Here is a 17,011-nt window from a genome sequence, read left to right as displayed (position 1 = left end):
AAAGCGCTTTAGGTTTTGTATCTACAGTATAAATGTTTCTCTTAACATCTTAACACAGGCATTACTCTCAGCTGCTATTGGCAGCTTCCACTGTGATTGATTTTTTTAAAAATAGTCACAGCAATGGTCGTGCCCTGATCTTCTGCCCTGAGCTTTTAAAATTGAGTCAGAGCCAGTCACATGTTACTCATCACTGTAGCGTAACTGCCAATGTTGTTATGAGTCTATTGGTCATATGCTGGCAGATGAAAACAAAAACTTAAATGATTTACCTAAAGCTTTAAATGTATTGGCTTCATTTTGACATGAAAGGTCTCCAGTGTCGTCTTACAGGTCTCAAAGTTCTCTTCCCCATGTTGGCCATGGAGGCCTCTGCCACGGACGCTTCAGCTTTTAGTTTTATCTGGGGCAATAAATGTATTAGGCATCGTCCCTGTTAATTAAACAGTAAAATCCAAATTAAATTATATGGGCTTGTAAAAGCATCCCTAAGCATTCATAATTGTTTAACTGACCTCTTGGGTGATTTAATTGCTGATGCAATTAGTGGAGAGATAAACAATTATTAACTAGATGAGCTCTTAATGCATATATGATTTATCGTTTTCATTTTAAGTTTCTTTTTAACAGATTTAGGCAAAGTTAGTAGCATCTGTGGGTGGAAATTTGCCATTTATAATTAAGGTTTGTTATTCGATCCCCAGCGTTTCTTGTCCACATATCAAAAGGCCCTTAATGTGGACAGACACTGAACTGAAATTGCTCCCAGTGCTTTTGGGTCAATTTAAGTTGCTTTTGGACAAAAGTGTGTACTAAATGTGATTTCAGTCTTGTCAGAAAAATGCAGCAAAGAAAGAGAAACTGTGACAAAAAAAAGAGATGTAACACATTCTCAAGCTTAATTCTTTCTATGGAGTTGGGTTTGCGAGTTTCTCCTCATACCTACAAACCGCTGCAGAGCTGCTGCGCTGAAACAGTAAGGATGAAAGTGCCTTGCTCAAAGGAACTTCGTTCCTGCTGCAGGGAGTCTAAATGCAAGGTCACAAACGTTTTAGGCTCCTCTGTTTTTTCTCAACAGGTAAACAATTACTGATTGCTTGATTGCCACCCACGAATCTGAAACAAGGCTCGCTCTAATTAGAATTAAAATAAATCCTTCACACTGACAAGCTATTAGCTGCACTGTTTTACATTTACATTTTGCTGAGGCACTTATTCAGAGACACATACAGTGAGTAGTGAGTCACCAACAACATACATGTTGCAATTACTGTAACATGACGCATAATTTAAATATACACATACATGTGACAGATTCTGATGTTGTTTGGTCTGATAGAGAAGGTTTTTCGGAGCAGATTCATTATCGAAGGTCAGTTTGATTCTCTTATCTGTGGCAGTCACCTCTATCTGTTGATGATAAAATCATTTACAAGCCTCACCAGGCTCCCTTTTAGTTGTTGCTATTTATGTGATGTTGTCCTGTAAGCACTAATGATGAAATGGATTCTGTCGAGGACTGCCTTGGCATGTTCATCAATCTAAAAATAACTATAACTGTTAAAAGTTCCATTAAAAGTTGACTTGAGGAGAGAGGAGACTTGACAGCAGTGAAACACACTATACCATCTGGTCACTCCCAAAAAAAAAAGAAAAGGACCAAAGCAATGGTTACTTTCTAGAACATTGATTAATGTATTCCTGCAGAGACCAGGTGTGTGCACAAAGTCATCACCTCAATACCTCTGGGAGCATGTTGGTGATTATTTCAAAAGAGTCTAAGACTAATTGCCACTATGCCTGACCGGTGACCCAAAAACCAAAGCTCTGTGGGACTTTGGACTTTTACGAATGTCAGTCCACCACCTATCTACGCACTTGTCAGCAGCTGACCTTGAGTAGGAGGTGAAGTGTCTTTTCATCGCGATTGGCTTTTTTAGTTGTGCCTTTTTATATCCAAAATAAATGTTCTTCATTTTGAAGTGAGACAATTAGTGAAAGCCAAGATCTGTAAAACAGAATTCCTCTTGAACGCCATAAATGGCTGTGATATACGCACAGCAACTACAGAATTTGGGTAATTTCCCAAAAGACAACAGTGACCCCGTGTTTAATCACAGTAACCATTTTTAGCTTTGTCTCAAGCATTTTAAATATGTTAAATGAAATTAACTTTATTGTCACATATACTGGCAGAATATGTATGCAAAAGTTGTGGGCAGCCAGTGCGCAGCACTCGAGGACCAGTTACTTGTCAACAGTCAAGCGCATTGACTGGAAAAGCTGTGTAAGTTTTGCGCACTCATATAATCTGATTAGTCAGTGTGGTGAAGGTAAACATTTAGGAGTTTTATCCCAAATACTGTGGATCGTTGGCTTAATGTGTGACGATAAATTTATGATTTGTGAATAACCATGATATGGTTAAGCTTGTCAAACAAATTACTCACCACCAACAAGCTGCACAACAATATTTATGAACCACATTGACACCACATTTAAAGGGCTGCAGTTGGCCACTAACATACTGTTGCAGTGTTTAGCTGGCAGGTTCAGGAGGCCATGTTGGGTCCCAGAAAAACTCCCTTGTTTAAAGAAAAAAAGGCCAAATGCTATTTTAACGTTAATTCCATCTAAAAGAAATTAGCTATATAAATTCACCTGGACTCCACGTCATGAGTCTGCATTAAAAGTCAATTACAGGACATGCAGGTCACTGACATTAATTAATAGACTGATGCTGTAGTCATGAAGTGACAGTGATTTTCCCAACATTGCCCACGTGATACAACTGGTGAAGCAGATTGATCAGGTGTCACACCACCTGTGCTCCCACCAGAGGGCGACGAAACATATATTCCCCAGTATCATAAATTTACAATAAACGATTGACAGGTAGAGTAAACCAATGCCTTGCCGCAGAATCTACTGATTATCCAATAAGGGTATCGGAGGGAAGATACCATCCATCAACCCTTTGAATTCCTACCTTGGATATTGACGCCACAGGCAGCTACTGATTGGGCACTTTGCGCCAGGTTGGAGGCATCTCGTCGGATATTATGTGAGTTATCATGCTGTAATGTTTATAACTAATAGTGTGCTCTTGAAACTTGAAAAGCATTGCTGAATTGTTTGGAAGTATTTCGTTTCTAGCGGTTGTCACTGAAAATTTTCCTCAACACGTGTTTCAGTTAACTAGCTTAACTGACACTGCTAATAAAGTTTTATGTCTAGTGTAAGCTGGCTAAGTCAACTAGTTGGTTTATTAATTGATACATAAAATTAACTTTATGAAGGGAAGCTGGTCAGGGGAAAACGACGTTGTGTCTATCAAACGTTAATTATCGTTAAAGTGGCCGATAATTAAATGCCTAAAGTTAAGGTTACCTCATAAAGTAGCTAGCTTATTGTCACGTGGTCTCATCAACGCTTTTAATACCGTAGTTAAACATTTGTCAAACATCTTAGTCAAAGTTAATATTGTTAATATTAACGTGCACTAACCATAAAGACAAAAATTACTGTGCAACCTCTTGATTAAAAATTACCTTAACACAGTCTGTGTATTTTATATTAGGTAGACTTGAGTTATGTAACTTATCTCTACATAAAGTTCTCACGTGGGGTTAATTAGTTTTGGCACATAGGGCTGAATGATTAATTGCATTTGCGATATTGCAGAGGGGGAGAGCTCCTGTGATGTCGGAGAATTAAGCTTGTTGTTACACAAGAGGCCTCACTTTTATTTTTGTTGACAAACTTTTGAATTGAACCTCAAACTGAGTTATTTTTTATTTTTTTTTTGCTTACTGAAATAGAAACGGAGGTTTTGATGAGAGATGGACTCCTAGGAGATTTGAACTGAGGACTCATTAATTGGTGGTTGAGCTGTGGGTTTTGTATTGAGCTTACTGTATAACACACTGTGGTGAACTTGTCTGTAGGTAGGTCTACCTGATGATGATATCATATTATTTAATGCCATGACTTGACTCTAAAATTATCTTTCTCATATGATTAATGTTATAATTTGATATTACTTCTCCACCATTGCTCAAAATAATAATTCATGCATCACCTAATTTCATCTTAACACAGCACTTGCCTTCAAGAAAGAACAGTGTATGTTATATCTATCTGATATTGTGTTGGTCATAATATACACTAGGGCTGGGTAATCGATTACGTAAATACATCAGCTCGCATTGAAGCATTGCTGCATCTGGTGTTAGCAGCAAGCGGGAAGCTTCCGGTCTACGATATGAAGCCGATGCGGAAGTCCCTGAAACCTGCATTCTATTAAAAATCCATCAGGGGGCGACTCTTCTGGCTGCAAAAAGTCCAGCTCCATTAGAAATAATGTGAAAATGACCCGACTTCTCAGCTGAATAATTACCCCAGTAAACACTTTCCTGAGGAGTTTATGGTCTCAGTCGCTAGTTTCAAGTCTTCTTCAATACAAAATGATGTTTAATCTAGTAAATTATGGTCTCATTTATTTTAAAATGGACCACAAAGCAGAGTATGTTTCAGGGCGGGATTATCTCTGATTGACAGGTCACCATGGTAACGACCTGTCAATCAGGCTAGAGCCGACTCGTACCCTCGGCACTGTGTAAATTTAACCAGTGCCGTTGAAAAAGCTTATTAAGAGTCAGCTGTTCACTTTCTCTGGTGAGTACATTTAGTTTTAATACTGTTGTTCGCTAGATAAAATTATCAGCCCTGTTAAAATAACAGTTAACGAGACTTACAGTTGCACCTAGCTTAGCAAGCTAGTTAGCTCCGGCATATCGTCACTTCCGGGCACTTCCTGCTTGCAAAAACTCGCCCTATCGGCCAAACTCGAGGCTTCAAAACGGCAGTCCACAAACCAACGGGTGACGTCACGATGACTACGTCCATTTCTTATATACAGTCTATGGGTTAGCAGGGATTGACAAGCTCCAGCTACAAGACTGCAGCTGTGACCGTCTGGGAGTATTTTAGACAGACGTGCTGCTCCATGAGCTCTCTGTGAATTGACCCTTTGCTAAGCCACGCCCTGAAAACTCAGCTGGCCAATCACAGCGCAATATAGGACTCGCTCTGAGGTGCAACACTTTCATGGCTGTGCTCCATTGACTAATACAAAAAAAATCCTTTTCTACCTTTTTTTTTTTTTTGGCTGTAGATTTCTAAGATCTGGTCAAACGCTGTTCCTGGGGCACTTGTAATAGTTACAGTCGCTACGCAGAGAGGTTGATAGAAGTACAATTTATTCTCTTAACAAAACCTAAAATAAATCCAGAAAAATGTCGGCTGTGGATTATTCCTAATGTTAATGTTAGTTAGCTAACGCTAGCTAACTTCCTACTGTATGTAACGTAATAAAGCCCTGCTGTTCTGCTTTCTAATGATGTCTACCCAGGTTCACAGGAAAAGTGTTGATCCTTAAAGGGATACTATGCCATTCTGCAGAGAGTTTGTTGATAAACAAACTCATGAACGCATCTTTGCCATGGTAACCAGTCCTATTCTGCTGAAATATAGTAGAATCCACAGCGTCTGCTGTCCGAGAGCACGTTAGCACGTTATAAGAGGGCGAGTTTTAGCAGTAGCCTACTGTAGAAGGTGTGACAAAAAGCCTGACAAAATTTAAATATGTAGTGAAGCAAAATACTTTTCTAGGCCTAAATCTAAGACGCTGAGTCTTACAGCTGAATGATTTTGGAAAATAATCTAATTTTATTTTTTTGTTTGTTTTTGTTACCAATATTGCGATTTAATATGCAATTAATTTTTAAGCTCTTTACCTTCTGTGTTATTCAAAATGGACAAGCAATAAATAAGTGTTTCGTATGACCAACACAATATTAGATAGAAGCTACATTTTTGTCTGAATATAAATCCCCAACACAGCATGTCTCAGCAACATTGTTCTTGTGTCCATGAGCATGCAATGCACCTTTTTTAGAATAGCTTAAAACTGCAGTGTTTTCCCAGTTTAATGTGAGCTTTAGATTAATGTTTTGGTGTGTTTTCCAATGAAAAATATGTAATTTTACATCATATTGGGACATTTCTTTCACCATATCACTGAACAAATAGTTGGAAAAGCTAGAGCAACACCCAAAGATCAGTCTACTGGGGAGGAACTACAACCTTTAGATCTAGAGAAACTAATTTGGTTGGTTCTGTTGCTCCACAGTGATTTTACAGTGGCACAGCATGTTTTGGGCATCACCCCAAGGCCTTAATGGCAGGAAAACTCTGTTTCCTCTTCTTCTGCGACCTCAGAATCATTATAGATACGACTGTTTGTCATGTTTGCCTTTTGTGTCTTCATCTTACAGCTTCTGACATTTATCTGTAGACATTAATATAAACCTCCTCCCTTTTGAGGTGCATTTTATTTGCACATTAAAATCCAAAAAGAAACGTCTTCTCGTTAGCTTAAAAGGACTAGTTTGCATCACTAATTAGCTTTACTAACCTCAACTCCACCAGTCACCACAGTCCTTTCTTTTCCAAAACCACTTTTTCAGACTGAAAACTGAAAAATTATTTAATCTATACAGGACAGAGCTGCAGGCTACGTCAGTTTAGTCTGTTTGTACCTGATGTTCTCAACATTGGACAAGTAGGCAGTAATAAAATACAGCTTCCAGTTACTTTCTATAAATTGAGCTAATGTTAAGTTACATAGTCACTTTCTGCCGCTTAGACAATCAAACACTCGCAACGCACCCCCTGATTCAGAGTTACGCTGCTCTTATAGCATCATCTGTCACCTATTTTCTGCATAGAACGAGGAGAGGAAGCTGCTGTTCTCTCAGTGTGCGAGTGAAAACATTTGTAGCGCATAGTTTAATGATCGTGGGAAATTTTAGTAGCAGCGGTCATGATTGAGCAGTGGCGGACCGCCCGCCGCTCCTGAATGCATATAGGGGAAACACTGGATATATCAAAGTATAATTATATGAGAAAGATAATTTGAGAGTCAAGCCATGGCATTAAAATCATCATCATCATCAGGTCGGCCTTCCTACAGACTACAAGGAAAAACTAACTCACCACAGTATATTATACAGGAAGCGCACAATACAATACAAAACCCACAGTTCAACCACCAATTAATGAGTCCTTATCTCAGTAGAAATCTTTCTATATCCCGGTAAGCAAGGAAAAAATACTCGGTTTGAGGTTCTATTCAAAAGTTTGCCAACGAAAATAAAACCAAGTGACGGCTCTCGTGTTTAATAGACAGTAATTCTCTGACAATACCGGAGTCCCCCTCCTCCCCCGCAGCCTGTGATGCTGGTAAGCAGCGCACTGGCTGTAACTCGGGACAGACCTGCCTCTTTCGGACTTGTGAGTTTGGTTTGAAACGCCCTTTCACAGATATTTCCTGAGCTGACTGGTGGCTGTGTGTATGACGCAGGCGCCGATCGCCGCAATACGCTTACCTTACTGCATGTGTCTTTCTGTTGTGCATTTTTCCTGTCCATCAAAGCCGCGGGTGGCCCAATGATTTCACCTAACACCACCAAGTCATCCGCGGGTGCTACTTTGATTCCCTGTGTGACACTAAAGTTTATGTAGTGTCAGTTTCTGTCAAGTTTAAGGCTGTTTTACAACAAGAAGGCAAGGTAGAGCGTAACGTGCATCTGCTTTCCTCTTGGGTGTCATGTGACCAGAGTGTAAGTGCAGCCTTTGCGAATAGAAAATCTTGTTTTATTACATCGCGATAATATCGCAAATGCAATTAATCGTTCAGCCCTACGGAGTCTAGTTTATTTATCGGTAGGATTATCAAGAGGAACTTCAATACTTATAATTACTGAACAAACGACATGTAAGCACAAAAACGCAGCATCTAAAACACAACAAGTGTAAAAAACTTCTTTTGTTATTTGAAATAGTTTTTACAAAAATACAGTGACTGATAAGATTTAGGAAGCACAGGAGCGACAGTTTATCTCCAGGGCCGAAGTCAGTGGTAACTTTGTGGCCAACCTTCACTTTATTCAACAGTTGGCAGCAACACATGGGAGCTCCTCTTTAATCCTGAGAAGCTGCAGTCTTCATTCACCAGCCTCTGTAACTTCTACTGTACATTTACTGCTGAACATACCTTATTAATGACCCGTTTCTCTCTATTCACCGGGCTCTAACTAACGACTATTTTGATAGTCGAGTAATCTATCGATTATTGTAACGAATAATCGACTATTCGGATTATGAATAGCAAAATTACACAATGCGTCTTATTTAACTATCAGCTCTGAAATCAAGTCCTGATCTCAGCAGCTGATCTGCTGTTTAGTGACTGAGCAGTTTGCACACCAGTACTGCAACACACCGGGACAAACTGACACCATATACAAAGAAAGGAATAACGTCATGCATTACATTTGCCAAATTTACAGGGGCGTCAATCATTATTATAATTATTAACTATTTTATAGTAGTCCAGCGTTTCACAACGTCTATATATTTTCCCCTAACTCAACATCTCACAAAACTCAGATTTTTTTAAGGGAGTTTGGGGCGGATTACCCACCGCCTCACGCATTGACAGGAGAACCGTCTTCTCTTTAGAAAGTATGAAATAGTCCGGTGTTGTCTAATCTCGTGCACTCGGCAGCAACACGTTCTCCAGATGGGAACGTCGCCAAGAGCGATGCATCGTTTATGATTGTAAATTCAGGGCACATCTGGAATGTGAACGCGGCCGTTGTGTCATAAATGCGCTACTCTCAGCGCCATTAAAATTCTATCAAATTCTCCAAAGCAAACTATAGAAAACGTTACAGCTCATCGCGTGAAGTAACAAGGCTTTAATGCGAAGCTAGCTCGCTAACTAGCTTACCGAGACGAGTCTCCATCATCCACAGAGCAACAACGTTACGCGCCTCCTCTTCAGATGCTCCGGTGTTTCCAGGAAAGCTCAGCTTTGCAGACACTGCAGTTAACAATCTTTTTGGCTGAGTGAAGAGTGAAGTGCTGCCACACTCTGGAGGTTTTAGGTGGTGAAGGTGTTACTGCAGCGCTGATGTTGTTTTAGTAACTTTATTGTTCACATCACTTTAGTCCGTTAAGCTGACGGTGTCGTTACGGCCCGATGACGTCATGAACAAATCGATTTTAATCGAAGCTGTGTAAAGCAGGACTGAGCAGATGAATCGAGCAGGAAGTCAGACACAGAATGGCATAGAGGCAATTTTCAAAATAAAACAGTTTGCAGACTCCTGACCGTACATCAACAATTAAAACAGACCAAAAAAAAGAAACAATTTAACTACGTAGCCTATTTAACCATAGTAGAAGCACAAATAAGCAAAATCAGACTCTTATTCTAAAATGCTTCATGTGGATATGTAACGATAGCCTGGACAGAGCGGAATAGACTAACAGAGAGCTCTTATCCATAGTTGAAGTACACAAAATGACAAATTAACGTGTAAGCTAAACGCCCTGCTGCTGAAACACTTCAGTGTGAGTTGACGCCGGACAATACTGCCTGTGTCTGTTCGGCTGCCGCCATTATCCGACGTTTTCCTCCAGTTTCGTTACACGTCCTGTAGGATTGGGCAGATAGACAATGCCATCGTCCATGCTGATTGTAAGTATGCTTTGCACGTGCCTCAGAATTCTCTTCTCCCCACACTCTGACACACCCACACACACCTTTGCCTCAGGTAAACACCCCCGGCTTGCCCCGCCTCTCTCTGTCTCTCTCCACCCGTCTGCTCCGTTTTCTCCACCAGCAGTGTATTTTATAAAGTCGCCTAAAAGCCTGAGAATTTGTCTTTTTTTCTGTATATTTGCACCCGCGATCTATTATCATGGCAGCAGGTGAGCCACACGTCAGCTTATTAATGACGTAGCCTATCAAACAACTGAAACCAACATCTGCACTGTGTGTTCACCGACTTGTAACGTAACTTAATAATCTACCAATTTTTTTTCTGTGCCAGGACACATGCACATAAGACAACACGATGACATTGTCCATCCCGATGTTTCATTGTCCGTTCTTTCAAATTGTAATTTTGATTTGAAAACGATTAATCGCTCAGCCCTAGTTGCAGCCCTACATCAGTGTAATAGGGGGTCCTGGACCTCTGGTGGAGACCTTGGCTTTCCTAATGAGAAGCCCAGTGCAATATGATAGTTATTTTAAAACCACTTCTATGCCATTTCTAATGATAACATAATAGCATAATAAAGAAAGTACACCCTTTCAAAGAGTAACTGATTTTTTTATTCTTGGGAATTAGATTAATCTAGACATTAGAATTGAAATGTCAAAAAACATCCAAAAGAACCTGCACCTCTGTGCAGCTTCAAATCCCACTGGAACCGCCTGGAGAGATTTACCTGTCTGATGTAGTGGACTTGTTCAGTTTTTTGTTGATATACAATCCTGCTAATTATAATTATCCTGCTTGACTTCCTGCTCTGTGTATCCTCCACGGAGCAGAGAACCGCTTCTATGCTTCTGAAATGTGCTGCGGCGCATCTGGTGGAATCGCAAGCATTGTCTAGAATGGCCACAATCAGCTCCTGCAGCCGCGCCCTGTGGAAACTGTGTGGCTGGAGTTAACAGTCTTATGGGGAAAAAAATAAAACCCCTAATAGCCTCACGTCATCTTCGCCTGCCACTGTCTGCTCTGTGAGTATGGAGGAGCTGCCTGAGCCCTGCCTCTAACACAGTGAGCAGATGAGAGGACAGCGGGACAGCCTGAAATGTTGCGATCTTCTTTTTTGTGTAAACAAACGTGTGTAAACGCAATGGGCAATATCGAGGTCTGCAAAAATGATCGCGGTCCATGTATCGTATGATAAGTCAGTAATGTCATTTTCATGACAGGCCTAGTAGTAGCTACTGTATATGATAAATGAGACTTACTGCTAACTTTCACTCTGTGGGTTGCTCCCTGCAGTTATCCCATTGTTGTGTCAACTGGTAATACCAGAAGTTCATCAAATGGATCCAAACAAGCCTCCTGACCACAGTAGTATGACGGGCGTTTCTTGGCTGGGACGTGGAAGAGGACTACAGCTAGAGGCGCCATCTGCAGGACGTAGTAGAGGGCTGCCACTCTCTACAGAAGAGTCTGGTAGAAGACGAGCCAGAGATTTTCCTACTCCTGGCGATACCCCACAAGGACGAGGAGTAACTCTGCCCGGAACTGAACCTGTGTTTGGACGAGCTAGATGGCTGCTGGTACAGCCTGATGGAGGAGTTGGCCGAGTCAGAGGGCTGGTCTTCCCAGCGGCTGAACCAAAGGTAGAGGCGGCAAGAAGTGCAATCCTGCCTAGTCTGGAGCCACAGCACAGACAGACATCACCCCCGTGTGAAACCACGCCACGAGACCTACCAAAAGAGAATTCTGCGACAAAAGAGGTCTGAACCAGAAATGTGTCTATACGCAGATACAATTGGCATGTTTTAATTTTCTAAATATTGTTTTGCCCGACATTAAGAGCTGCTGTGGTTTTTGTCTGCTTACAGGGTGACATGCCTACCTTTGGGCAAACATCAGCATTGGTCTCAATGTTTAGAGGAATGGGCATTGAGCCCTCATTGACTTCATGGGGAAGAGGAACACAACCAATGGGTCTGTATTAAAAGATTTAGATTTTAATGGAAACAATTAAATGGGACTGGGACCAGTTATTGGTTTTATAGTTACTAAAAAAAACAATGTTACAGCTACTATTGTAAGATGTGGCCAAGCACAGGCAGTGTGGCGTCCATGGAAAAGTTCTTTTGTAGGTTGTGATGATTTTCCTTAGTAATCAGTATCTTCCTTAGATGGAGGGGAGCTTTAGGTGCAGTGCATAAAGCTTTGGCACCCTCTCGTGGCAGAAAGAAACTGCATGGGGTGAAATTGACCTGAAACACAGAAAACATGCAGTGTTGAGAATTTAAAAAAAAATAGCATAAATTCAACATTAATTCCTATAATTATATATTGTTATACTCATTGATTATACTATTTTCACTGCTGTAAAACAGCATCTGTATTTCTGAAAATTATGACTTATTAACAGAATGAAAATAAGAAGTACAATTTTGCTCCAGTAAAAACAATTTGTGTGGTGTTGTTTTTTTGTTTTTTTTTATAGAAAAATAAAGGTAAAAATATTAATTTAAAGAGAATAAGATGGTCCTAGTTGCTTTTAACATTGTAAAGCCAATCTTCAAATCGTTCTTTGACCCCTTGTTCGTCAACATATTTATTCTTTGTTTCCTCCTTTCCTCTCTCTGTTTGGGGAGTTGCTGAAAATACGTTAAAAATCAATATCATTAAATTAAGTTTCTCCCAAAAATAGACATTTGTTTACAAAGGCAGGTAGTTAGCAACCCCTGTTTAACCAAGGTAAGGAGAATATTGGCAAAACTCAAACACCATCCATAAGAACGGAGTTATTTTTTTTTTTTTTTTGTTGTTCTTGTTGTTGCAGGAAGAGGAGCAGCTGGAGGAATGGGAGACATGAAGCCGCAGGGTCCAACAGGTGTCATCGGCAGCCCAGAAAGCATCAGCCAACCTGAAGAGGTTATGGGCAGAGGCAGCAGGTAGGTGGGGGAGGAGTAGAAAGATCCAGTGGCTTGACTAACATACACTAAATATCAGAAACATCTGTCAATATGATGGAATATCCCCCCAAAAATGATAATATATAAATAAACTTCATTGAACACCTCTGAATCAGAATCAGAAGGGTTTTTAGGCTTTATTGCCAAGTAGTGTTTTACACATACGAGGAATTTGCTGCGGTGATAAGGTGCTGCATGTAAACAAACATACAGTCAACATAAATAAATGTGGAAATTTATAAATATGGAACTGAAGAACAAACCTGTACTTTAATGCCCTGCACCCGGCCCTGTCACCACTCCTAATTGCCGCCTCCTTTTTCAACCTTAGCTGTCTGAGTTTAGCTGTGAACCAGGGTTTGTCATTGTTATAACTCACCCTGGTCCGTGTTGGAATGCAGCTGTCCTCACAGAAGCTGATGCAGGACGTCACAGCCTCTGTAAACTCATCCAGGTTGTTGGTAGCCTTCTTGAAAATATCCCAGTCAGTACAGTCCAAACATGCCTGGAGGTCCTCAACAGCTCCACTTCTTTGATGTCCTCACTACAGGTTTACAGAGCTTTTAGTTTTGCCTGTAAGCAGGAATCAGGTGGACCATCACGTGATCAGTGTCCCAGTGGAGCGTGTGTGACACCGTGATGGGCACTGCTAACTGTGGTGTAGCAGTGATCCAAAGTGTCCCCCTCTCTGGTTGGACACTTTATAAACTGTCTGTATTTGGGGAGTTCTTGGTTGAGATTTCCCCTGTTAAAGTCACCGAGAACAATAACAAGGGAGTCCGGATTTGTCTGCTCCACACGCAGTATCCGGTCAGCCAGGATGCTCTGTGCGTCCTGAACGTTGGCGTGATGTAAACACTGACCAGAGTGAATGAAGCAAACTCACGTGGGGAGTAAAATGGCTTACAGTTAATGATAAGAAGTTCCAGATCAGGAGAACAGTGCTGCTGAATCACTGTGACGTCGATACACCAGCCATTGTTAATATAAAAACAGACACCTCCACCTTTTGTTTCGCCGGAGAGTTCTGTGTCGCGGTCCGCTCTGTACAGTTTGAAGCCTGCCAGCTGCAGCGCGGAGTCCGATATCAACTCACACAGCCACGTCTCCGTGAAGCACAGAACAGAAGATGAACAGACATGCCACTACACGCACTACACGATAGGGCTGCAACGATTAGTCGACGTAATCGACGACATCAATTATAAAAATCTGTCGACGTGAGATTTCATTGGTTGTTCATTTTTAACTGCAATGCACTACATGGAATGCTGGGGGCAGTATCGCTTCCACTGTCTGCCATGACTGCTTTGACTGTAAGACAACTCCTGAAGAAGCAGCATTCATGTGAGAAGCAGAAAGTAAGAGAAGTACTGGAAAGTAACGGAAACTTTTTTTGTTTTGTACGCTATTTCATCACTAAACACACTTTTGAGAAGTTTTGAGACAAGAAATCAACTGTGTGGAACTTGAATAAAAGAATGTGCTCAAACGTTTTCGAGGTTGAAGCTCCACAAGCGCCCGCGAGGTTAGCGGTGCCAGCCAGTCTCATCCACAGAGCCTTCTGGTCCCAGTTACTCAGACCACTGCAGTAGCAGCAACAACAGAGCAAGAAAGGAAGGCCACAAATGTAAGAGAGTTTAAATGTTCATGATGTAGCCTACAGAACGTTCTCCCCTTATAAAACTTAAAAGCACTTTGGGAAAAAATAGACTACAGAAGTAGTATGAAAAGGGATGGTTGCTTTATTATAATAAATAGACATTACATTGTTAGTGTACAGTTGTACCCGCTTTTAATTTACTTTTATTTTATATACTTCCAAAGCAAAAATCTCTCTTTAAAAGTTTTAAAGTTAAAACCTACAATTAACCTACGATTATGAGCTTATTGTTTTGAGGGATAAAGCCTGGGTTATCTTGGAGCAACGTCTCCATAGTTATCTGTTTTCTTGGTTTTGATGTCTCATAGATTATGCTGCCTAAGGGAATGCTCTTTTAGTTAGCAAACACGTTATGTGCAATAGTAAATCATGACTTATAGAAGTAGCCTATGCTGTCTTGTAGTCTTCCCTGGTAGTAAACTTCACTTAATGGTTAACGTTAGCTAGTTTGTTGGAGACCAGTTACTCACTTGAAAGATATTTAATTAAATGGTTTTATTAGGGTTAGGGGGTGACAAAAATAATTGTGACTAGTTGACTAATCGAATAAGTAATTAACAGATTAGTCAACTAAGAAGATAATCATTAGTTGCAGCCCTATTACACAGTAGAGCTGAACGATTAACAGCTTTTGCAATATTATTGCGATATGATAAAACTAGATTTTCTAATTGCAAAGACTGCGATTACACTACGCTGTTGTATAATGGCCTTAAGCTTGACGGAAGCTGACACTACAGAAGTGTCACAGACGGAATGACCCGCAGGTAGATTGGTGGTTGAAATCGTCGGGCCATCCTTCGCTTTGACGGACAGGAAAAATGCACAACAGAAAGACACGTGTAGTAAGTTAAGCGTATTGTGCCGATCAGCGCCAGTGTCTCACACACAGCCGCCAGTCAGCTCAGGAAATATCTGTGAAACGGCGTTTCATACCAAACGCACAAGTCCGATAGAGGCCAAGTCTGTCCCGAGTTACAGCCAGTGCGCTGCTTACCAGCATCGGAGGCTGTGGGGGAGGAGGGGGACTCCGGTATTGTCAGAGAATTACTAAGCCTGTCTATTAAACACGAGAGGCGTCACTTGGTTTTATTTTCATTGGCCAACTTTTAAATTGAACCTCAAACTGAGTATTTTTTTCTTTGCTTACTGGGAAATAGAAAGATTTAAACTGAGATAAGGACTCATTAATTGGTGGTTGAACTGTGGGTTTTGAATTGAGCGCTTACTTTATAACACACTGTGGTGAAATAAGTGTTTTCTTGTGGTCTGTAGGTAGGCTGACCTGATGATATATCATTATTTAATGCCATGATTTGACTCTCAAATTAACTTTCTGATATTATTTAGTTTACCACCATTGCTCATAATTATTCATGCATAACCTAATTTTATCATAATACAGGCCTGACCCACAAGAAAGAACAGTGTATGTTTAATCTATCCAATATTATGTTGGTCATACTATACACTGCTTTAATACTTGTCCGTTTTGAATAATACATAAGGTAAAGAGCTTAAAAACTTGTTGCATATTAAATCACAGTATTGGTTAAAAAAAAAAAAACTCGTTCAGCCCTACTACATGGCCTTGCACCACTGTCTATTTCGGCATTATTATCATTATGGTCCCAAGCCACGGTGAGATCACCGAGGTCTGCTGTCCAAGGCCTGCTGGTTGTCTTGAGAACTGGGCTCAAAACCAAAGGTGAGCAAACCATTGCAGTTAGGACACTTTTTGTTTCTGTAAAAGCAGCTCAAGTGTACAGATAAGATGAACACAGAAATTCCCACAGTAAACACAGTGTTTCCCCTTAATTTCCCAGTCTAATTTGTTTCAATATGAACCATAGTTTCAATATGAACCAAAAATACATTAAAATTAAAGCGCCTGCTTCCCACTGCTGTAAACTCGCACGCTCACACACTTTGGCATCCGTCTCAAGACAACCACTTGGTAATTACAGTAACGTTAACGAAGGGTTTGAACAGCGTTGAGTGTTTCCACTGTCACTTGTTTGTGAGAACGCAATGAAGCTAGCTGCTAAATTTGGAGTGCTCAGGTTTTAGAGCTTTTATGGTAAAAGTGGTTAAAGATTAGAGCGAGCTGACGGGCAGGGTTAGAGACTTCAGTCATTTTTTCAGTTTGTAACAAGTGTTGCAGGAGGACTCTTGCCTGAAGAGCGGCTACTAAGTAGTAATTGCACGCAATACTAGCACAACATACAATATAATTTATCAAATTGTGTCGGACTTGGTGAATAGAATGAATAGTAGCACGAGTATGGAGGATACACATGTGACAAAGTCCGGTATTCAAAATAAGGTGTTTAAAACAACGTATATGATGGAAATCGGATTAATTGGATTATATTCACAGGAAGAATTAAACAGGTTATGTCCATTAAAAGTAATAAAAATGTTTTGGAAATTACTTACAAATTATTTGATTTAGGGTTGCTGGAAAAACATTAAATAAACTAGTTGCCTTTTGTGCTGTTACGTCACCTTTTTATACAGGTGCTGGTCATATAATTAGAATATCATCAAAGTTGATTTATTTCAGTAATTCCATTCAAAAAGTGAAACTTGTATAATGTATACATTCATTCCACACAGACTGATATATTTCAAGTTTTCATTAGGGCCCGAGCACGACCGTGTGAGGTCCCTATTGAATTTGCTCGGATTATATATATATTTAGGGCCCGAGCACGACCGTGCGAGGTCCCTATTGAATCTGCTCGGATTAT

At 40.5% G+C, this 17,011-nt stretch overlaps 1 protein-coding gene across 2 annotated transcripts in view; it reads left to right on the top strand.

The window, feature by feature from the left end:
* Window positions 1-2,839: 2,839 nt before the first annotated feature.
* piwil2 (piwi-like RNA-mediated gene silencing 2) overlaps window positions 2,840-17,011 on the top strand; it is a 37,710-nt gene continuing 23,538 nt past the window's right edge. Inside the window, exons 1-4 of one of the 2 annotated variants that reach the window (XM_046035407.1) lie at window positions 2,840-3,064; window positions 10,935-11,398; window positions 11,507-11,612; window positions 12,463-12,574. In XM_046035407.1, coding sequence (XP_045891363.1) covers window positions 10,979-11,398; window positions 11,507-11,612; window positions 12,463-12,574 — 638 coding nt within the window. In that variant the 5' untranslated portion in view covers window positions 2,840-3,064; window positions 10,935-10,978. The remainder of the gene's footprint in view (window positions 3,065-10,934; window positions 11,399-11,506; window positions 11,613-12,462; window positions 12,575-17,011) is intronic. The other variant, XM_046035406.1, reaches the window with a different exon arrangement.

The sequence above is a fragment of the Micropterus dolomieu genome, linkage group LG21 (assembly GCF_021292245.1).
Source record: "Micropterus dolomieu isolate WLL.071019.BEF.003 ecotype Adirondacks linkage group LG21, ASM2129224v1, whole genome shotgun sequence".
Taxonomy (NCBI): Eukaryota; Metazoa; Chordata; class Actinopteri; order Centrarchiformes; family Centrarchidae; genus Micropterus; species Micropterus dolomieu.
Note: the sequence above shows the minus strand (reverse complement) of the source record. Positions and strands in the feature narration are given on the sequence as shown.